General features: G+C 33.8%; 2 protein-coding genes across 6 annotated transcripts; both read left to right on the top strand.

Annotated features, from left to right (window-relative positions):
• Positions 1–993: 993 nt before the first annotated feature.
• On the top strand, positions 994–8,637 carry LOC101242059. Of its 5 annotated transcripts, none has more exons than XR_003396362.1 (10): positions 994–1,119; positions 3,540–3,650; positions 4,253–4,414; positions 4,699–4,857; positions 5,597–5,707; positions 6,159–6,326; positions 6,533–6,691; positions 7,083–7,208; positions 7,294–7,450; positions 7,839–7,911. XR_003396362.1 is itself a non-coding variant. In XM_018814121.2 (10 exons), exons 1-10 carry the CDS (start codon positions 1,093–1,095, stop codon positions 8,408–8,410), a joined length of 1,377 nt encoding a protein of 458 aa, XP_018669666.1. In that variant the 5' UTR covers positions 994–1,092; the 3' UTR covers positions 8,411–8,637. The 5 variants fall into 5 exon arrangements, 4 of the variants coding, with proteins under 4 accessions (XP_018669666.1, XP_026692443.1, XP_026692442.1 ...); XM_018814121.2 differs by lacking the exon at positions 7,294–7,450 and adding an exon at positions 8,234–8,637 and having other exon boundaries at positions 7,839–8,015; XM_026836641.1 differs by lacking the exon at positions 7,294–7,450 and adding an exon at positions 8,234–8,637 and having other exon boundaries at positions 1,007–1,119; positions 3,543–3,650; positions 7,839–8,015.
• An 11,297-nt stretch (positions 8,638–19,934) lies between these two features.
• Positions 19,935–22,447, top strand: LOC100182050 (DNA damage-regulated autophagy modulator protein 2). Its single transcript, XM_026836859.1, has 5 exons — positions 19,935–20,176; positions 20,643–20,797; positions 21,163–21,340; positions 21,517–21,593; positions 21,913–22,447. The coding sequence occupies exons 1-5, from the start codon at positions 19,975–19,977 to the stop codon at positions 22,108–22,110; spliced, it is 810 nt and encodes a 269-aa protein (XP_026692660.1). The 5' UTR covers positions 19,935–19,974; the 3' UTR covers positions 22,111–22,447.
• The last annotated feature ends 86 nt before the right edge of the window (positions 22,448–22,533 follow it).

Here is a 22,533-nt window from a genome sequence, read left to right as displayed (position 1 = left end):
AAAATTTTAATTTTTTATTGTTTAAAACAAGTAACTGTACAGTTTTAATTAAAACATGTTTTGAATTCCTTTGGGAAACATGAAAAAATTGATTTTTTTTTTGTTTTTTTGCATAAAAATTGTAGTTGTACTGTTTTGAACTTAAAATTTTTTGGAAAATTTTTTGCAAAAAAAAAAAAATTTTTGTAAAACTAATGTTAAAAATTTTTTTTCAATAAAATTTTAATTTTTTATTGTTTAAAACAAGTAACTGTACAGTTTTAATTAAAACATTTTTTTGAATTCCTTTGGGAAACATGAAAAAATTGATTTTTTTTTGTTTTTTTGCATAAAAATTGTAGTTGTACTGTTTTAAACTTAAAATTTTTTCGAAAATTTTTTGCAAAAAAAAAAAATTTTTGTAAAAACTAATGTTAAACATACTTTACGTAGTATAGGGTGGGAGAAGATGGAACACTTTGTCAGACGAGACTTTATTTGTAATATTCTTTCTACGGACCCCATTTAAAATGTCTCCCAACATGCCCTGCGTCCCATGTTACCCCACTTTCAGCAGGCAACTCGTGGCTATAATTACCGGATATATAAACTGCACCATTGGAACTCTTGTAGGTTAGACTACAGATCGTGGTGAAACAGGATGTAATGTAGATCACAGGCTTCCTATGAATTGACTGCGTATGCGATAAATACAACACTGCTGTATTCCAAACGCAATCGTCTGGGATAGTTGCAAATAACAACGTTTGAAAATTGTTCGTGAGTTGCACGAAAGAGTAGTTAACGAGAACAGGAAATTTACTGCTGCACAGCACAGTTAAAAAAACAGTGCCAAGAAGAAGCTTATGTTAAATAAAGAGAAAGAAATTAAAATTAAAGCGTAAGCGCGGGTATATGGCTGGACCTACCCGTTGACAGCAGTGGTTTCCTGATCATTTAATACAGGACGTACGTTGTAGTATAGTTATACAAGTGAAACGTACAGAGTATTTTGAAATAGGGAGCGATGTTCAATTAGTTTTTATTTTCCAATTAAACATATACGATTTATATTGTTATTTAGGTAAAATAGTTGAAAGACGATCCGAAACAATGGAACCTGATTCAAAAGACAAACAAGTAGGCTTACTTATTGTATAGTTGTTTCAAGTTCTATGGTTGTATTAAGTATTAATTAAATATAAATTATAACAATTAGATAATAAAAGTTTTATGATAGATTTGAAGATTCGATCGCTTGTATATAGGAAATGCAATTATTTTATTCACTGCTATTTACATCTTTGACCCTATGTAATGTAAATCGTTCAGATCACTTTACTGAAATAATAATTCGCCGCCGAATTTCTAGGATTTGAGTGTTGATTTAACAAACTGAAACAGAAAAAAAAATTGTTTTAATGTTTAACGGCGTGTTTTAGATTTATGAGCCAACGTAACAAGTATGCAGCAAAAACTAATAAATGGTGCTTTTGGCTGAAAGCAAACGTACATTGTGATTGTGTGATTTTGAATGAGCGCCAGTTTTCGGCTGATGTCTATAGATGTCGTCCTTATTTAACACGTGCTCTTTGCACGACCATATTTTTGAATGTCGCATCTTACGATTTCGCGAATCACTAATTACTTTTCTCAATATAACTGAGTTGACTTATAATTCTATTTTAGAAAGTGATAAGTATGTACAAAATTTATGGTAGTTTTTGGTATTTTAGTCCAAACTACTTTTAATGCTGACTAAACTACTTTTAATGGCTGCTTTACAAGTATATAAAAAATGATTGATTTTAGTAAAATATGGCCTGTAGTGTAGGCATCTAAGGCATGTAGGGGTTGTATGCACTATGCATTTTTTTTTATTCTTCAGTATCTCTTTATGACAATAGTGAAGAATGACATTGGGTGTAACAGGCACACGTTTTAACTAATACTCTTTCACACACTTTTTATCCATAGCATGTTTTAACCAACGTCGTGGGCTAATTCCCCTCTGTTTGTTGTTTTAATTAATTTGATCTTCGCTATCGTTTTCAATAAATAAAAAAGATAAATAAATAATTATTGTATCTAATGCTCCCCCAGTCTGCAGAGTATGGCAGTTCCTGACGAGATCTCGCGCGTGGAAGACGGTTATTTTTCGCGTGCGCGCGTGGTATCATAAAAAATTGGCGTGCAAACCACATACATTTACAAGCCACAATAGGAAATCCTACTTAATTTAATACGTATTTTTTTCATTGTTTAAATAATTGGCGTGCGTGGGACAAACTATGGCTTGCAAGCCGTGCATAACCAAAAGTTTGTAAACAAGAGATCACAGATCTAATGCGTGAGCACGGTATAAACTAATTAGCATAGTATTAATTAACCCTATTACTACAATGGTCGACTGAGATCGATCAAATCAAAAGTAACCAACAAAGCGAGTTTCAGTTTCCATTGTTGACTGTGGAGCAGTAGATAGAATGCATTTATTTGTGTATTATAACTCATTAAGCTTAAGACGTATAAGAATATTTGGTCCGGCGCCGTGGCTAAGCGGTTAGCGCGCCCGCCTGTAACCCAGAGTTAATGGGTTCAAGGCTCGTCGCTGCTACCATTTTGGGCGTATGTGTCCTTGTGCAAGACACTTAACAGCAATTGCTCCTCCAACTCAGTGGTCACTAATGGGTTGTCCAAATTATCAGCCATACATAAAAATATGAAAAAATCCAAAAAAAATAGTCACCCACAAAGTATCATACATGGTAACTCGTAAGCTGGCACGAGGTGTATGAACACCCGTGTTATAACGACTGTCGTTTTTTCGGGCACGCGAGGATAAAGCAAGTTACATTCATTTATTCAATATGTGTAAATATGCTTTGTACCAGAGTCCGTATAAGCACTCTGCTTTGTACAACTCCTGTACCATGTATTGACATGTAAACTTAAACTAGTTAACCTTGTCGTCGCTTTAAAACGTTTGTTTTTGTGAATTTGGATAAATCGTTATCACGCAGTATTATAGGTAATGTTAGAAATTAATATTATTCATATTGTGGCGGCTGCATAATGATTTATTGCGAGCAGTAAATTAAAAGAGCGAATAAAGGAGAGACGCGGTGTTTATACCGAAGATAACGATAGGAAAAAGGCACTCGCTATACGCTTCGGTGCACACACGCTAATTGTGCGGTTTTAAAGCTAAAAAATTAGTCTAAAACTAATAAATATATTATATAATTTGATTAAGATTAAAGAATAAATGCTAGAATTGAAATAAGTGCGAAAAAAATCGCCCTAAAAACAACAACAACGCCAAGAACAACTGTTCCACGAAAAAGGATCTATATGACCACTACCGTGTTAAAAAACTCACTTGTGCACCTGCCATACTCTGCAGACTGGATGCTGCCTTAACTACTGAACCCAAACAACATTGCCAACAGCTTAACACTTTGCCTAATCTGTTCTGGAGGATTCTTCACCAGTACTATAGTTCTTTATGTTTAAAAGCTTGTCTTTATATCACCGATAACCTACTGTTTCCATAAAAGCAGACTGAGCAAGCAGTGTGTAAAAAGTATGATCCCCTTTCACCTGGTAAAGAACCTGATGAATTCATTGTTACGAATGTATCTCATATTCCAGACAAATCAAGCACAAGGGTAACCCAAATCTCATAGTTCCTTTGTTATTTTTTATAAAATTTCGGGTGACATTATAAAAGTTACACCATAGATGAAACAGAACACCTGTGTTATAATAATGACTGTTGTTTTCCGGCTACGTCAGGATAAATCAAGTTACATTCATAGTCCTAAAACATAGGCAACCTCATTGAATGATATGCAACAAAAGAACAACAGATATAGTTTGGCTGTGTTTATTTATGTAGACACTTACTAGAAAGGTAAAAGCTGGTCTTCATTTAAAACTGTGATGCTAAAATATATTGTGTCGCTCCTGTTTCGAAAGTTGGGATAACCCTATCATAACGCATATATGTCTCAATCTTTTCTGTAAACTTATATTTTTAATAAAATAACAAAACAACTAGATAGCGATAAATTTACATTTGAATTGGACTGATATTTGTTTAACAAAAACAACAGTCTATTATTTAATTCGTTATAAAAAAATTCCAAATACAATGTTATCACATCAAGAAAAAAATGAATTGTGCAAATAGAGGTTTAAACCTTTTAGTCCTTCTTAATATATTACTTAGTGTATTATTTTATTTTGCTTTATTTTACACATATTTTAGAACAAAAAATTATCAGTTCGGAAGATGTCCGAATGCATCCTGAAAGCACTAACCCAACATATGAATGTGTTGAGTGAGATTACATTTGGAGAGCATCAAGACATGCTTCTTGATCCTTACATGGCTGAAATAGCAAGTTTAATTCTCAAAAGAAAAAGAAAGGCAAGTGTAACTATAGACTATAATAACAATATTAAGCTTGTATTATAAAAAAATCTTCTTTTGTTTAAGAAAACAAAGTTCTAAAATAATGATTTCATTAGTAATAGTACAGCTGTAGGCTATCTTTAACACCAGAAACGTATTATATGACTGCAGCAATGTAAATGCAATCTTTATGAATAATAAAAATACTCTTAAAAACATGAATCTATGCTAACAACAAATACATATATTAATAAATTTTATTCTAAAACAAAGTGAAAAAATCCTTATTTGCATTGTAGATCAGTCTTGGCATATTTACAAGAATCAATGAAAAAAGTGTACAAGCTTTGGGACGTTGCCTTCAAAAAATCAACAGGTTATCAGTAGATGAGCAACTCCTTTTACCACAAGCTGTTTTCATCTTGCGTGAATATGTTGAACACCTATCCAACCCCCAGGTAAAATGTCTTGTTTTAATGTAATATTTAATGAGTTAAATACATGAAACTTGTTTTAGCCTCGGTTGGCCGGCCAACCACAGTCATTATAACCCCAATTGCAAAAACGGCCCAATCGCATCTCTGGGCAAAATATTGAACTGCAATTGCTTCAACCTGGTGGTACCTTATGAGTTGTCTAAATTGTCAGCCATAGATTAATAAAAAAAAGTCCCTCACAAAGTTACATATCATCATATGTGGTAACTTGTAAAGGGCATGAGGTGTATGAAACCTCGTGTCCGTGTTATAACAACCATCATTGCCCCGTCATGCTAGGATAAATAAGTTACTTGAATGAATGAATGTAAATTACTTTATCCTCGCGTGGCCGAAAACGACAGTTGTTATAACACGGGTGTTCATACACCTCGTGCCAGCTTACAAATTACCATGTATGTTACTTTGCGGGTGATTATTTGTTTTGGATTTTTTCATTGTAATTTGAACAACCCATTAGTGACCACTGGGTTGGCGCAATTACCTTAAGTGTCTTGCCAAGGACACTCACACACCCACAATGGTAAACTCACACTCACACCCACACCCACAATGGTAGCAGCAACAAGCCTTGAATCCATTACCTCTGGGTTACAGGCAGGCACGCTAACCACTTTGCCACGGCGCCAAACTTAGTTAACCATCTCTTTATTTACACTCTGGTAACATAGTTCTTTACTAAATACCTCATACTATCTAGGGATTAACAATAAATGGGAGAAGTGTTGCCACCTGGTTAAATGAATGGAAAATTCACGCTGGTCAACCTCAGGATAAGGTGGTTCAAATTTTACAGCTTCTTCTTGGAAAGGTAAATTTGTATAACAAATTTAATAAACAAGTACCACAAAATTATTATCATGACAAAAATATTTACTCCGGTTAATTTGTGATACAAAATGAAAACTTTGTAGTACAAAATAAATATTATGATTTTAAAAGTAACAAGTTTAGCAGTCAGTTATATTATTTATTTATTTAGTTCAAATCACTCGTGTCTGATGCTTTACCAGTTAGTGTGCTTGCATTGTAACCAAAGCATCTTGGGTTTAATGCATGATGATGCTATTTTTGTCTGCATAAAAAAATAAAAAATAAAATATATATAAATGACCTATAAAGTCACCTATAATAGTAACTTGTAAGCTTTACACTTAATTTTACAGGGTGTATGAAACCGAACAAAAGACTTTTCCGGCACACTAGAATCAATAAGATACATTTATTTATTTTTCCAGGATTCTTGAAACTTTTTTTCTTAGATTAAAACATTAATAATCGCGGATGTAATGACATATGAAATCATGGATGGTCTCGTTCCACATCTTTATGTGTTGGATGAGGTTGAATTTGGAGAGAATGGAAAAGACATAAACCTTGACTGTTACATGGACCGTATAAGACAGTTAATTCTTAAAAGAAAAGAAAAGGTATTTTTTCCATATTTTTATTTAATAATTTATGTTGTATCCTGAATACATATGGTTCTGTATGTTGCTCAAAATTTCCTAACACATGAAATAAAATCTTAACTACTATGGGCATAAATAATAATACTATGAGCATTTTATTCTTAATAACTGTGGTCTCTTTGTGTATACTTTTCATAAAAAAAAAAAAAAATTATTTCTTTTAGATAAGCCTTGTTGTACGAACAAAAATCTGCACATTTAATATGAAGTTAATATATTTTACCTATGAAAAAATCAAAAGCCTTACAATTGATGAGAAATACCTTTCCGCTGGTGGACGTGTCATGTTACATGATGATATTTTACGTCTTCCCCAAGATGAAGTAAGTTTCTTATCCATGACTTGGTGCCACGCCATCGACACTAGTAGACATATGTAAATGTATCCTTGGGCAAGACATTTAACAGTAATTGCTTTAACTTAAAGATGGCTTATAGGCTGTCTAAGTTGTCATTTATACAGAAAAATGATCACCTACAAATCCACACACAACGTGTCGGCGAACACTGTAGTCTGTATTACCCTGATAGCCTTACACGAGGATAAATAAGTAACATTCTTGATTCCTTCGTAATTTAAAAAAACTAACCAAAACTTTAGGGTAATGGGCCAACTTTGTCCTAAATTAAATCCCAAGTCCGTTAGACCTGACTTCTATTCAATAAAATAGAAATAACCATAACATTTTTCTAATTTTGGTGTTTTTATTCTAGAGTATACAGGTTTTGAAAGTCAATGGTTTGGATGCCAATATCTGGGCAAAGAAATGGTTCATGTATGACTGGAAACCAGAAGATAATCAGAGCAACACTCTATTCTGGTTAGAATGCTGTGTTCAGGTATTTCATTTTTGTAAAAATATGATAATATGAAAAGTTTTAGTAGTATCAATGATACAATACGACTGTTCATTTCTTATTACAGTTGTAAGTACACATTTCAATCCAGGCAGGGCCCTGGTTGGAGCAATTGCCGTTAAGTGTCTTGTCCAAGGGTTGGAGCAATTGTCGTTAAGTGTCTTGTCCAAGGACACATACGCCCACAATGGTAGCACGACGAGCTTATAACCCATTACTTCTAGGTTAGATGCAGGCGCTTTGCGACGGCGCCGGACATTAACTATTACTTTGATCCACCCAGTGGTCACTAATCGGTTGTCCAAATTATCAGCCATACATAAAAAATAAAAAAAATCCAAAAATACATTCATTCATTCATACTTAACTGTGTTACAGTTCACTTAAGTTAGTTGAATTTGAAACCAGAAATCTAACTTTAAATAGTCTCCTTAACGACAACGTATACATGTTTCATGACAATGTATACATCCTCATGTGGGCAACATCAGTTATTATAACACAGGTGTTCTGTTTCACTCACTTTGTGGTGCTGACAAGTTACCACATATGTAACTGCGTGCATGAATATTTATGGAGGATTTTTTTATTAAAGTTGTGTTTCTGCTTTAGGTCAAAGGCGTGGGGATTTTAATTGACATGACAGATAAGATCATGGAAACTCTTGCTCCAATGCTGGCTGAGGTATTGCATGAAATTCAGTTTGGGAATGCGGAGACAGGTGCAGACATAAACCTTGACAGATATATGGTGTGTGTAACAACATGCATGCTTCAAAGAAAAAAAAAGGCAAGTGCATAATTTATGGCATATTTAGATACAAATATACTTCTCTATTGTTTGTTTTTTTTCTGTAGTAATATTTTCTGTTTAAATATAGATTAGAAATACATTTTGAGACTATTGTAAATTTAAACTGTGTTGTTACTTTGTTAATTACAATTAAGTTTTATATTTAAACACTTTTATTGTAAATTTATTAGTCAACAAAGTTTTATATTTTACAGATTGTTTTTAAATTGTTCACTGAACTAAACGCAATAGGTATACACTGTTTAGGTAAATGCCTACCAAAAATCTATACGTTATCAATTTATGAGGAGCTTCTTTCACCATTATGTCGTAGCATCTTATGCGAATTTGTTCGCAGACTTCCCTGGCCTCACCAACAGGTAAGCTATTAGTAAACATTTGTCTGGCACCGTGGCAAAGTAGTTAGCGCGCTCGTGTCTAACCCAGGGGTTACGAGTTCCGGGCTTCTCGCTGCTACCATTGTGGACGTTTTTTACGGAAATTGCTCCGACCACTTATGGGTTGCTTAAATTTGAAGCCATTCTCAAAAAGTTTCAAATGTGGTAACTTGCTAGTGAGCATAAGGTGAATAAAACAACATGTTATAATGATTGTTAACAGTTGTAAATTCCCAATTATTTAAAATAAATTGGTATGCAACAGCATGGCCTACTCAATACACGGCCTAGGAATACACCGAAACTGCTCAGAAAATAAGAGGCCTATTGACGCGAACAATGCCCATTATAATGCATTGTTTCATCACGGTTTCATGAATGGAATTTTGTTTTTCCAACCAAATTCAAATTAATACAATTTGAGCCTGTATATTTGCATTTGTAGTTAATTTTAATTCTTTTTGTTGTTATAATATAAGTTTGATGAATGTACACGTAGTTTTGCACACCACTGATATTGTGTGACCGTTTAACAAAGATTAGTTTCGCTCAAACATCATGAAATCGCGGTAAAGCCACTTGATTTTCACATTTAACTATAAAGAACATTATATTCGCTTGGACGAAAGTGGTTTTTAACATGTTCTTATGCTGTACTGATGGCTGGCATATCATAAGTGACAAATACATTATCTAAACCTAATCATAGAAAGCATAACATGTTTTAATGTCAGAAATGTGCACTTTTATTTCTTGCAAATGCAGTGGTTTAAAAATAGAATACTACACAACAGAAGAAAACACAAGTTTATCGCGCAAGGCTTGAACTTTATCATTATATTAAAAGTCTGCTTGTTTCTTATAAAAATCATAGCATTAATGCATATTTTGTCAGTAATCCTTTATCTTGACTGCATGAAATATATAACACATCTCCCACATCGCCACATGTTTGTGAAATCGAGGTTTGTGCACAAGATTAGTATGATGGTAATATTGGTAATGGTATCATATCCTGATCGGCAAACAGCTATTACACACTTACAGTAACTGTATATGCTATAAGCAGTGTATGACCTGATGTATGACTGATAGTATTGGCTGGGCACTCCTTAGGATTAAATCTGGAATAATCCGTGTCAGTATCAGACTATGTTGTAAATTGCAATATCACCTCGGTTCTGTACCTACTAACTAATCCAACAAACTTATAACACGTATCTACCTGTATATAAGGCCTATGAAAAATAAGAACATTTATCATTAAGCGAAAGCTTTGCCATGCTTCTACAGTATTAGGTTGCTGTACATCAAACGTTCGACATAACATAACTATAATATGTTAAAATTGTCATTTGTCTAGATATACCTCAGCAATGTTTTATAACTTAAACTAACCCATCTGTCGTATCAACATGACTGTTTTTTAGTTTCAATGTCGTTTTAACAAGGTTTAATCTCGATCTGAATGTACGCTAGCAGTTGGAAAAAGCTATACTAGATGACTGTTTAGTAAAGGACTCCTAAATCAGTAATTTATGCGTACAAAAATGACTACAACTGCTGTAAACACTATTTCTAGCTTCTACGTAAAATACTACCTCGTTTAATCGATTTAATAAGTTCTTATTCTAACAAAACCACTGCAAACACCAAGAACACAACGGACCTGCAACTGCTCTGATTGTAAACTCCATTTTGAAAATCAAAATTCCATTCATGAAACCGTGACGAAACAATGTATTATAATGGGCATTGTTCGCGTCAATAGGCCTCTTATTTTCTGAGCAGTTTCGGTGTATTCCTAGGCCGTGTATAGAGTAGGCCATGGCGATACAAAGCTAGAAAACACATATAGCGGTTGTTTTAACATTTAAAATATAATTTCTAATATAAATCTTGTGATATAATATTAAATATAGGAATTAATGTGGAGTAAATTAATATTTTGACTGGTTTTCGGCGTACAGTGTGGTTTAACAGGGTACTTTACGTTAGCGATTAATACTAGCAGCAATCAGCTTAGTTTACATAATAGTATATGATCATACCTACGAATCTACAGAGCCATTCTTTACTACATTTATAATCCAACATAAGTGGACATGCAGGAGCTCCAAACTGTTTAAGTACTAGCAGATAAGGTGTTCGCGTTTTCCGATTTCATAAAGACCCGTAACCCAGAAACGGTAGCTTACTAATTCAAGCAGAGGACCAAAAATAGTAACTCAGTATTGTTTTCCTCAATGTCACTTCGTATTAGGCAAATTTTGCAAAGATACCATAAGTTTCGTTGCCGGGTATATACGTGTTAAGTTTGTGAGCCAAAAAGTAAAATTACGGCAATTTACATGCAAAACTGCAGCTAGATACACCAGTTTATGGTAATGTTATGCGTTTTTGTTTGTATTTTTATATTTTAAACATGTTCTTTTATGTTTTTGGTTAGTAAACTTGATATTTTATGTTTTTTTACTCTTTAATCGATTGAGTGTTCAATAAAAGTTGATTATTTTGTGAGGTTTATTATTGTGATAAGATATAACATTAGTAGAAAGCCGTTTTTACGCGCAGAAGTGCTTGGTTTTTAAAAAATCGCAATATTTAAACGAAAATCAGCACCCAGCAATGATAAAATGCTATGCCGTGGGCTCCGTAATGGCGGCGACTATGACGTCATAGTCGCGGAGACAATGGGTAACAAAACTCGTTGTTTTACAATCCGTTTCCTAACTTGGTCTATACTAACTTTGGGTTGTCCAAATTATTAGTCATACATAAAAAAATCCTTAAAAAAATAATCACCCACAAAGTAACATACGTTGTGACTCGTAAGCTGGCACGAGGTATTAAACCCGTGTTATAACGACTGTCGTTTTCCGGCTACGCGAGGATAAAGTAAGTTTTATTCATTCATTCATTCAACGTTCCTCATTTCACGATCACAGTAGGTGTCTGGGAGCGCAGAACTCATACCATATATATAGTACACTTAGTGTACTATGTTCAAACCGTACGACGCGCACTGGACCCTATGCCTATGCCGACTCCTCACATTGTTACGGGTTATGTATAAGCACACTTAACTTCTAAAAAAAACGTTAACATGTTTAATTAAATACTGTTTACCTAATCTGCACTACTTAATTTGAAGAGACGAAATAAATTTCATTAACAGCTAGATGATTCCCCGATTTATAGATTTTTTACCGGACGCTATTGCGCACACGCTGAGACGCTTCGGAAGGTCGGAACAAATATCAATGACCACCCGGTTCAAATTTATTACGACCCTCTGTCGAAAACGTTCCAGACACGACGTTTCCACGATAAAACTTTAGTTTTTATGCTTAAAGTCAGCAGAGCTGAGTTGGTATGTTATTTGTAGCCTAGAAAAAGTAAGAACCACAAAGAAACTTATTTTATGTTAGTTTAAAAATCACATTTTACGTATAATTTACAAGTGATGCTGGTGGACAAAGGTGATCCTAGAACACAAAAATTATAGCGGCCACTTTCGATACCTTCTACTCGTGCTACTAACATAAAATTTGGGCACTGTACTAACTAGACCCCAGCAATATCGATTCTAAAATAAAATTTTAAAAAATTTGTAGAAATAATAACTATAAATATTAATATTCGTCATTAAAAAATATAAATTATTTATAGAATTTTCTACCAATCCAGCTTTGAATAGGTTATAGCGCTATACGTAATACTTAAAAATAAAACATTATTATCTTTAAAAAAGTGCGGGGATGGGTGTTAAATATAAAAAAATATTGTCATACCTTGAATAATAGAGTAGGGTGGGGGAAGATAGAACGCTTAAGCACATATTGCCAAATATTTCCCAAATCAAAATAGATGATGGTTTTTGGATAATACCACGAATTAGTACTATCATTACTTTATTACTTGACACCAATTTAATAAAATATAATAAAACACACTAGGAGTTATTTAGCGATCCGCACAACAAGTGAAACTTTACAAATTCGAAAACACACAGGGTAAGATGGTACAGTTTAAAAACTTTGTTAATTTTGATTATTAAGTGTATTTATAAATAGGAATATACGTAAATAACACGAAATAATACTGTACGCCGTGAAAATTAAGTCTAAACATTCTTTTTCTTGCCCTTCTGCTATAGTTTTGACATGCTATACCTATACATTATATTATTGCATAAAAATTGGTATTGTTTGAAAGACAAGGGGTATTGTTCAAACATCAATGGATAAATATTGTATCCTACAAATGCATATAAACTTGTAATAACAGAAAACTGTTTAAAACTATTGGTAAAGTTTTATTTTTGCTACAAATTGAGTATTACTACTCTGTTTTTGGCACAAGACACTTTTCATAAATTATTGCCAAGTGCAAATGACCAAATTTCGAATATATTTTCAAAATATTATCTTTTTATTATATCAGTATAGTTAAATATTCCCTGAGGTATAAATTACTAAATTAAAAGCAAAACTTTCAAAGTTTGGCAATGAAAACATACAAAACTACAATGTGGGGGAAGATGGGACTCTAAATTGAAATATATTTACATTAGCAGTAATCTGCAACTTGTAGTTAACCTACCGAATTTAACGGGCTGTGCTAGTTTCTTTGCCATTTAAACTTCATATATATAACGTTAAACCGATATTTTGTGTTGTTTTTACCTCAAATTAAAGTCATATTGACCCCTGCCTATTTTCTTCATGCCTATAACTCAGTGTTTTTTTACAAAACTATAAAAACTAGTTTTATGAGATAAAATCAAACTGTACGAAATATTCAAGGTTGTTTTATGAAGCTATGAAACTTATAGTTTAACCATTCGCACACGCAAACTAAAAACAATCATCGGCTTTACTATGATTTAACGAGCATTAAAAAATAGCACCTTACTATTTCGAATTTTTTTACCTGTTCAAAGTATACTGTTTCTATTTTACATATTTGTTTTACGATTTAAAAACAGTAATCAGCCTTGACGGGCGTTTTATAAAGTTGTGATAATACTGTCGAATAATTCTGTAACTTTATTTTCCTGATTATCATTAAAAGAGGGTCAGTAAAATAAAAATTAAAAAAAAGTTTTGTCTGACAAATTGTCCCATCTTCCCCCACCCTACTATATGAATATTAAATTTTCAAATACAGTATTTTCGCAAAATGTTACTATTACGCCTATAGCTATGTAGGTCACTAGCATATGTTATTCCAATCGAAAACAAAAATAATTTAAACAAAATAAAAATTAAGTAATATTTTTCGCGGAACTTTTTTTAGTCGGTACGTATTTATTAGAGCTCGTATTGTATTTGTTCCGACCGAATGCGCATGCGCAGTAGCGTCTAGGCACATGCGCAATTGCGCTCGGTACAAATATATTAATCGAAACGAATATATCACGGCACCGGGTGCACCCGAACGTTTAATGCCCATTCATGTACTCACCATGAAACGTAATGTGTTTCAACAACGGAAAGACCTCTACGTGCGACAAAGGTGGTAGCGCGTTCAATATTTAGGCAACCAGTTTTGGTTCGATGTCGGAAAGAATTCTTACATTTCTTGCAAGAAAAAAAAAACAATTGGCAAAGAAGGAGACGCATTGAAAGTAATTACACCTTATTGGGCACGTTGGTGGTCATATAGATCCTTTTTCGTCGAACAGTTGTTCTTGTTGTTGTTGTTGTTTTATTCGAGACTTTTTTCCGCACTTATTTTACTTCGGGTTTGTTATTAATCGAGCGTAGTAGACCGTTGTACTAAAAGGGTTAATTAATACTATACTAATTATTAGCTTTAAACGTGCTCACGCATTAGATTTGTCTCTTGCTGAGCACGGTAGTGGTCATATAGATCCTTTTTCGTCGAACAGTTGTTCTTGTTGTTGTTTTTTTCGTGACTTTTTTCCGCAATAATCTAAATTCTTAATTCTAGCATTACTCTTTAATCTCTTGATTGAAATCAAATCATAAAATAGGTTTATAAATTTTAGACTAAATTTTCAAATTTAAAACTGCGCATAATTAGCGATTAATTAGCCTTTTTAGTGGCCGTCTAGCAGACTCTATCGGGACTACCCCTACAAACTCCAAATAACATAGAACTCAGGATTTTCATTTTTGGTTCGCTGGCAATTTTGCGATCGAGTATTGCACTGTTTATGTTTTCGTTTAGTCTGGTTAGTAAATCGTTTACATCATAGTTTGGTCGTTAAATTGTCACCGTAAGTTGGTACACTTGCTTTTATACAAACAAATTCAGTTAATACTAACAGCAGGCAATTGTGCCAAGAACAGGTTACACCGTGAAATGAGGTTGGTACTTAATACTCAGCACTGTAGAGATTATATATTGAACTACGGATTATTTAATGACCATACTCGGTTGTGTTTATAGCGGTAAGCATTAATTTATTACGAGTTCTTAAACAAAGCCACTTTAACAAAAGTTGAACGATATACCAATGTTTACATACTTTCACTTGATAACAGCACTAGCAGGCAAGTGAATTGTTTGACTACCTACATAGGTTGATGCTGTTACTTAAGTTGTTAATGTAGTTTTCGCGAAGACTGACATGTACCAATATTTATGCCTTGTATACACTGTAAGTCATATTGTGTTCTGTAGGCTATATAATCTACTACGCAGAGAAAACTCAAGAAAAGCATAGAAGTTAAAGAGATGGTTTTCTATGCATAGCAACAAGAAATCGAACATGTGTTAGTTATTTCTCAAACAATAGTTAACTATAGTAGTATAATACCCAATGATATTTATGTACCACTATTCAAAGGCGTTCAGTTAGGGGTTCCGAGGGTGCCTTGTCACCCCAATTTTCAAAACAAGAGTGAGATGTGTTTTGTCACCTCGGTTTTAAAGGTCACTACAGCTTTTAACCTGCTGTTAAGTATCTACAGAAACAATCGGGCCCAAACCCTACTCTATTCATACTATTCAATGAAGTTTATTTATGTTTTAAGCTGTGATTGTAAATGCATTTTAATCACGTCATTTCAGATTTTGCTAAAATGTGAATCACGATGCCAATCCTAAATCACCGTTTTGTTTTGTGCAATGGTAGAGTTCTTGGGTATTACCATGCAATAAGGAGGTTGTACCTATTGATTTATTCAATACATTGTAATCATACAATAACAGCATGTTTTACTTTTTGATATATACAAATGAGTTTCATAGTGAACTATTTAATGCAAATAATTGTTTACATCTGTGAGCTGAACCAGGTCACATGGATAAACATATAATGTGGCTTTGTGAACCCAGCTTTGAAAATAGGGAATTACTTGTCAGCTCAGTATTGCTGTAGTGACACCTATGCCAACTTATATAAATGCTTCTTTGTTTGTTGTAGTATACAAAATACTATTAGCCTATATATGTGCAGTTAAGTAATAAGCTAACATACACAATTGTTTTATGTATTCTTTGTCGAATTTATGTTTTTTCATTACAAATCCATTGTATTGCACTGGTTTGGTTTAAATAAGGATTCAAAATTGCCCCTAATCGGTTTATTTGACATATAATAGAAGTGGCGTCGATTTTATAAAAAAATGTAGGGGTTGCGATATTAAAACGTACTAGCTGGAAGTCGGTTTGTAAAACACGTAAAATGCGTTGTAGTAAAAGTGCTAATTAATACTCTACCAATTATTAGTTTAAACCGTGCTCATCCATTAGATCAATATGATCTCTAGTTATAATTTATCTGCATTCAAACATTATTTTTAGTATGGTAGGGTGGGGGAAGGTAAGAAGCCTTTTCAATCTGTTTTCTCGTCTCATTTGGTAGCTAAAGTTGCCTCATCTTCTCCACCCTCTACCATAGGCGCCCTCTATATATAGTGTTTACTTCTATCCTGAGCTCTGGGGTAACACTTTTTGCGCAACAAAAAGTTTTTTGGCTTACTTGGAACCACTCTGCCTGAGACCATTTAAATTGGTAATACTGCCGCTGGTGACCAGTGAAAATTTTGGTCTCAAAATGTTTCTAACGTCTCCCTGATACCCGCTGTATAATTTTTTTGAAAAAACTTCGGTGTTCGTGTCGAAAATTAGGTTTGAAAATGCGCGAAATCGTGCTGCGTCACCGTATTTTCCACACGAGCGGTCATGGATTAAACAAAGGTTAGATTATTACGCCATAGAATGCGAATTACCACGTTTGATTTCTACGTTACAGATTACGTAATTTGTTAGTTTTTGGGGGATTTAGGGGTTTGGAGTTAAAGTAGGGGTTAGGGTTGGGGCTTTGGGTTTTCCCTAGCATAAAACAGTGCGAAAAACAAGATTATAACGGGCTGTAACGTTCGTAATATGTCACTACTGTGACGTAACATATCGCTATTGTGACGTAAAATATCGTTAACCTTACGCAAGCCAGGTAATCCTTTAGCGTTTAGCTGGTGGCCACCTGAAATTTTGGTTTTAAAATGTTTCTTAGGTCTCACTGATACCCGTATAAATATTTTTTGAAAAAACTCGGGCGTTTGTGTCGAAAATTAACTTTAAAAGGCCTAAACACACTCAAATGTACATCGCTTCAATCGATAGAGTGTGTTTTTCTAATTCCTACGACACCTTACTTGTTTTAATCGGTTCTTTATAACCAAAGATATTCCAGGTCAAACACCGTGAAATTCATAAAACTGATTTGAAAGTTGCGTGGCGAAAATATTGAGAAGTGTACTACCCACGTGACAAATCACGTCACAAAATTGTTGAAGCGTGGCCGCTCTCATTCAGAAACACTCAGAAAGGCGAGAGGCAGTGTTTTTAGCGAAAAACGAGAGAACAAAAAACGCAAAAAAAGCACAAAAAAACGCAGGTTTCGCTTTTACGAATGAATCAGTCACGTGACTAGTACGTTCCTACGTCACAATCACGAAGCTCGTAGTAAAAAAAGGATAGCGCTAGAGATCACTGTGTGAGGACGAATATCTACGCCTATACTGGACCAATTTTAATAAGCAAAGTATTTTTGGAATCAATAAAACAGTCGCTTTATGAATTTACCATAAAAAATAAAAGTGACGTGGGGTGTGTTTACGCACTTTAAAAATGCGCGAAATCATGCAGCGTCACCGTATTTTCCACACCAGCCATTATGAATTAAACCAAGGTTGAATAATTACGTCATAAAATGCGTATTGTTACGTTTGATTCTTACGCTAAAACAGTGGGAAAAAAACAAGATTATAACGTCCCGTAACGTATGTAATACCTCTATTGTGACGTAACAGATCGCGATTGTGACGTAATAAATCGTTAACCTTACGCAAATCAATTACGGTACGGTGACAAGCATGTTTTCGCGCATTTTTAAAGTTAATTTTCGACACGAACGAGTTTTTTTTTAGACAGCATATATCAGTGAGGCCTATTAAACATTTTGAAACCAAAATTTCAGGTGGTCACCAGCTAAAGAATTACCCGCAAGTCAGGCGAATTACGGTGACGCAGTATGTTTTTTTTTGCGCATTTTCAAAGTTAATTTTCGACACGAACGCCCGAGTTTTGTTTTAAAAAATACACAGCGTGTATCAGGGAGGCGTAAGAAACATTTTGAGACCAAAACTTTCACCGATCACAAGCGGCAGTATTACCATTTAAATCTCCAGAAGCACATTACTGGTTGTTATCGGTATACGAATTTGCGAGTTCCTTAGATCCTTATCTGTGCTAGAGGTGCTATTACTGCATAAGCGTGACGAGTAAACAAAATTGGCCTGTGTATTTAGTCCCCCTTCTGTGTCTACACAAGAATAAAAACATATGTTCCTAAAAAAACATAGGCAAATGACCAATATTTTTTATCTGCTCAATACTTCGGTCGACATAATTTTGGCAAATTATTTTTTTGTTTACTTCTTGGTCACGAGGAAGTCACAAGAAGCTTGCGCAACGAAGCGTCACGTCGGTAAAAGGGAATTTCCGCTTCTTTGGCTGAGTTGTGGTGGTAGTAGTAAAACATGCAAGCTGAGGCATATTTTTTTATATATGTATTATATATATTTAACTCTTAGGCATAATTTGTTAGATATTTGACTCTCAGGCATATTCTGTTGAATATTTCAGTCAATTTGCAGGCATATTTTGTTGTATTATGCCTGAGAGTTAAATATATTCAATAGAATATGCCTGAGAGTTCAATGTAAAAAAAGTTATGCCTTAACTTACATGTTTTAGTGTCTACCACTACCGGTAGGGTAGATACCAAGGTCGGTAGATACTACTTAACTCTTAAGCCTAATTTGTTGTATTTAACTCTCAGGCATAATACAACAGATTGTGCCTGAGAGTTAAATATACAGCAGAATATGCATGAGAGTTATTTGTTCAAAAAAATTATGCCTAAGCCTACATGTTTTAGTATCTACTATCTATACCCAAGTTTGTTTCATTGTTCAGGTGGTTTCTGCCTGAGTTTATTTGTTGTTTTTTTTGTGGTGTTTAAATTGTTCAACAAAAATAACATTTTTTGCTCATATTTTAAAATTTTACTCCATATTACCACAAACGTGGAAACACAATTTTACCAAATTGTTTTTGGACTATAGTTTCAACCAATGTTTTTCATGATACAATAAAAAATATGTGTTTTTTGTTGAAGTCTTTGAACTTCACACAAAAATAATAAATTAAATTGAAATTGTTGTTGTGCTGTTGCATCTTGGTTTTAAGAATGAAAGATTATAATATAAGGACACATAGGTGTAATTGTTCGTGTGTATGACAGGGCCAATTGCGGTTGCTTTGAATGCCTGTTCTATTCTATTCTATGTGGGTGAGGTCCCGCGGCGTGGCACGCCATGGGTCCTAGGATTTAGGCCATAATTGAATGCCTGTTGCTAAGTTAACTAAAGCCATTAGTTGTCGCTTGTCAGTACTTCTTTAGCTGGAGACCTATAAAAATGTTGGTCTTAAAAATGTTCTTTAGACCTCGCCGCATCACCAGAGTTATAGAAAAACCGAGAAGTCTAACCGTGGACATTGAGTGTCCAAAATGATTTTTGCAATGGATTTAAACAAACTTATTGCGTTTTGTGTTTGTTTCTTTTTATGGGGAGGCATAAAATCGCTTAAATTTACCTTATAATACATTCTTTGCGAAAAAGAAGATATATATATATATAAATTTGCCCATATTGAATGATTAAAATAGCTTAAATTTACCACTTTTTAATCTCGTTCAGGCATTTCCCCTACACCTGCTATGTTGTTTTGGAAACAAATTATTGACGCTCAATTTGCCTTTTGCGTAACAATGTTGGACCAATCGGTATTTCTATGGCTCTGGGACTCACTGATACCCACTGTATATTTAATCAAAACCACTTTAGTTTTTATTTGTTACTCATACTCATACATGCTTCGTGTAGGATTTTTGTTTACCCATATTCATATTACTCTTTACAACAAACTGAATATGAGAGAATGAAATTAAACAAATTCTTTTTAATACAGATCTCAGTAGGGTTTTTTATACAAACATCACAAAGACACAAACCATGGTGTTTTGGTTCCAAAGAGGAATGGCATTTTTGCCAATCTTTTTAGTAGTTTGGACTTACCTTACATTTATGACATCATATATAATTGCAGTCTCCAGGGGTGATGTAGACCCAGGATTCCCATATATTTCGGACACTGGGGCTCGTCGCCCAGAAAGTTCAATTTTTGGACAAATGTTAAACATCTCAGCTGTGGCAGGTAAATGTCTGTGAGTTTTTAATACATTGTATGGTACAACCACTATTTTAATCTTTCTTGCGCTTTGTCTGAAGTGTCAGACATTTGTGCGACCCATGTTTGGGTGGCAACCCATACTTTGGGAACCACTGCCCTAATTATTTATTAGTTTAACAACAGGATTAAACGCTTGCTTTTTTTACTTTTGCTATCATATAAAGGATTGTCATTTGTCACGTCTACAATAAATGCTTATTGCGCAGGTTAACACAACAAGCGTGTGAATGATTTATGCTATTAATATTTAGCAAAATATAAATATTAATTATCAAAAACTGGGGTGGCCAGACCTTTTTTTCCACCCAAGCTGAGGGGTATCGCGCCCATGCCTGTGTTATATGAGAAAAAAAAAACTTTTTTTTTTAAACTTTAGTGTGAGATTCACAATAAGAAAAGTTTTTCCATAAACATAATACTTTGTTTTCAGCTTTAGCATGCTTGTACATTCGCTACAAACAAGTGGATGGATATTTAGAAAAACTTGAAATGACAAAGTTCAACATTGTGAATCGACTTAATAAAATCGGGATGTTTTTTTCTGTGTTGATTTGCTTAGGCATATCTTTGGTTGCAAACTTTCAGGTATGCACAATGCACTATTATAATTTATTAAAAATCAATAAATTTACTTCCAATTTCTTATCTGTTTTAATTGCAAAACGAAGTAACTATACTAAATTTTATAATTATTTTAATTTTCAAAAATGTTTAAAATCTACTCAAGTTTTGTACACCCTTTTCCTTTTTTGCCAAAAAGCAAACATACAATGCAAAACTTTAGAAATAAAATAATCACTGAAACTGAAACATTGTTTTCTATCTGGAACAAAGGAAAAAATTATAAATGTGTACCAAGTTTAAAAATCCTAAGCTTGGGCTTGGTATATAATATTTTCTTTCACCACATGGCATAAAATTAAAAATTGTTTGTTATTATTACTTGGCAGGAAACAAGCGTACTGTATGTTCATCTTGTTGGCGCAATGCTTGCGTTTGGATTGGGCACATTATATGAGTTTCTTCAAACATATATTACTTACAAAATGCATCCAGAGGTTAATGGAAGGCGTATATTTCATGCGAGACTGGCAGTGTGCGTTGTCAGTTTAATGGCATTTGTAGGAGGTAATGCTGGCCTTACGCTTAAAATTAACAATGTTACCTGCGTCATAAAATGTATCACTCACTGTATAACACTAGGATACACTACTTAGCTAACATTAAAGACGAATCCAAATTAAAGAAGTTGTTCAAAGTCATTGTTGTTAAAATTAGTAAATTACTCTTATTTTGCTAAATAGGTTTTATAGCAACATCATGCACAACCGCTGTTAATAAAGCTGGAGATATAAAGTTTCACTGGAAGCCTGGACAACCAGTAAATATCTTGTGTTCTGATTATTAGCTGACTTAATACTATATGCTTGCCAATTAGGTTATAATTTTCCCATTTATATTAAACTTTCACTAGTTCCCACCTCTTGGAAAGTAATTTAGGATTCATTCAAGAAAATGATCTTTAAACAACTTTAGATAAAACTATGTTATTTTTTATGAAAGATCTCTCAGTTCTAGATTACTAGTTTTGGAGATTATATTGTGTATCATCTGTAGTGGTAGCAAAGTAGCATAGTGACTCAAGCTTATTGTCAACTGACTGAAGCTACAGAGCCTAATTCACTTATTTTACACCACAGGGCTACAGTGCTCATTTGGCAAGCACCATACTTGAGTGGGTGTTGGCTGGTTCATTTCTTGCTTATTTTTTCACATTCATTCGAGACTTCCAGCAAATAACAATTGGAACAAATACTGAACTACACCATGAGACATTATACCATGATGGGGTGGAACAGCTGCATGATGAAAGAGAAGATGGAGACATTGTGGCATAATTCCTTGTGTTTTGCAGTCTTCCGTCATTCCATGCCACGAGAATCACATTTTTATACATGCTAGTGTTATTTTATCACCCAATGCAATCAATGTATTTTTAATTCATCTTTCGCGATTTCATGTTTTAGCAAGACTTTCTCTTCTTATGTTATTTCAGGATAAGAAAACAAATTGTTAATCAGTAGTATTTCTATTTCCTATATTGCTATAAAAGCATGTAGGCAGTTTGTTTCATAAACCTATTGGGATGTAGAAGTTTCAAACCTATTGGGATGTAGAAGTTACAATATTCTTTTGAAAAAGCTAACTACCTCATTAAATGTAAAGGGCAGTTTTTATAACAAGGGTGTTCTGTTTCACACGACTCATGCCAGCTTATGTGCTATGTATGTTACTTTGTGGGGTTTTTAGTATTCTACCCA

This window comes from Ciona intestinalis, chromosome 11 (assembly GCF_000224145.3).
Source record: "Ciona intestinalis chromosome 11, KH, whole genome shotgun sequence".
Lineage (NCBI taxonomy): Eukaryota > Metazoa > Chordata > Ascidiacea > Phlebobranchia > Cionidae > Ciona > Ciona intestinalis.
Note: the sequence above shows the minus strand (reverse complement) of the source record. Positions and strands in the feature narration are given on the sequence as shown.

What these genes read in the sequence shown, in the direction of transcription:
- LOC100182050 (XM_026836859.1), top strand. Translation starts at nt 19,975, where the DNA reads ATGGTGTTTTGGTTCCAAAGAGGAATGGCATTTTTGCCAATCTTTTTA. An exon ending in AAACATCTCAGCTGTGGCAG is followed by an intron (nt 20,177 to 20,642) that starts GTAAATGTCTGT and finishes CTTTGTTTTCAG; the next exon opens with CTTTAGCATGCTTGTACATT. An exon ending in CTTTGGTTGCAAACTTTCAG is followed by an intron (nt 20,798 to 21,162) that starts GTATGCACAATG and finishes ATTACTTGGCAG; the next exon opens with GAAACAAGCGTACTGTATGT.
- LOC101242059 (XM_018814121.2), top strand. Translation starts at nt 1,093, where the DNA reads ATGGAACCTGATTCAAAAGACAAACAA. An exon ending in CTGATTCAAAAGACAAACAA is followed by an intron (nt 1,120 to 3,539) that starts GTAGGCTTACTT and finishes TTTCCATAAAAG; the next exon opens with CAGACTGAGCAAGCAGTGTG. An exon ending in TGCTTCAAAGAAAAAAAAAG is followed by an intron (nt 8,016 to 8,233) that starts GCAAGTGCATAA and finishes TATATTTTACAG; the next exon opens with ATTGTTTTTAAATTGTTCAC.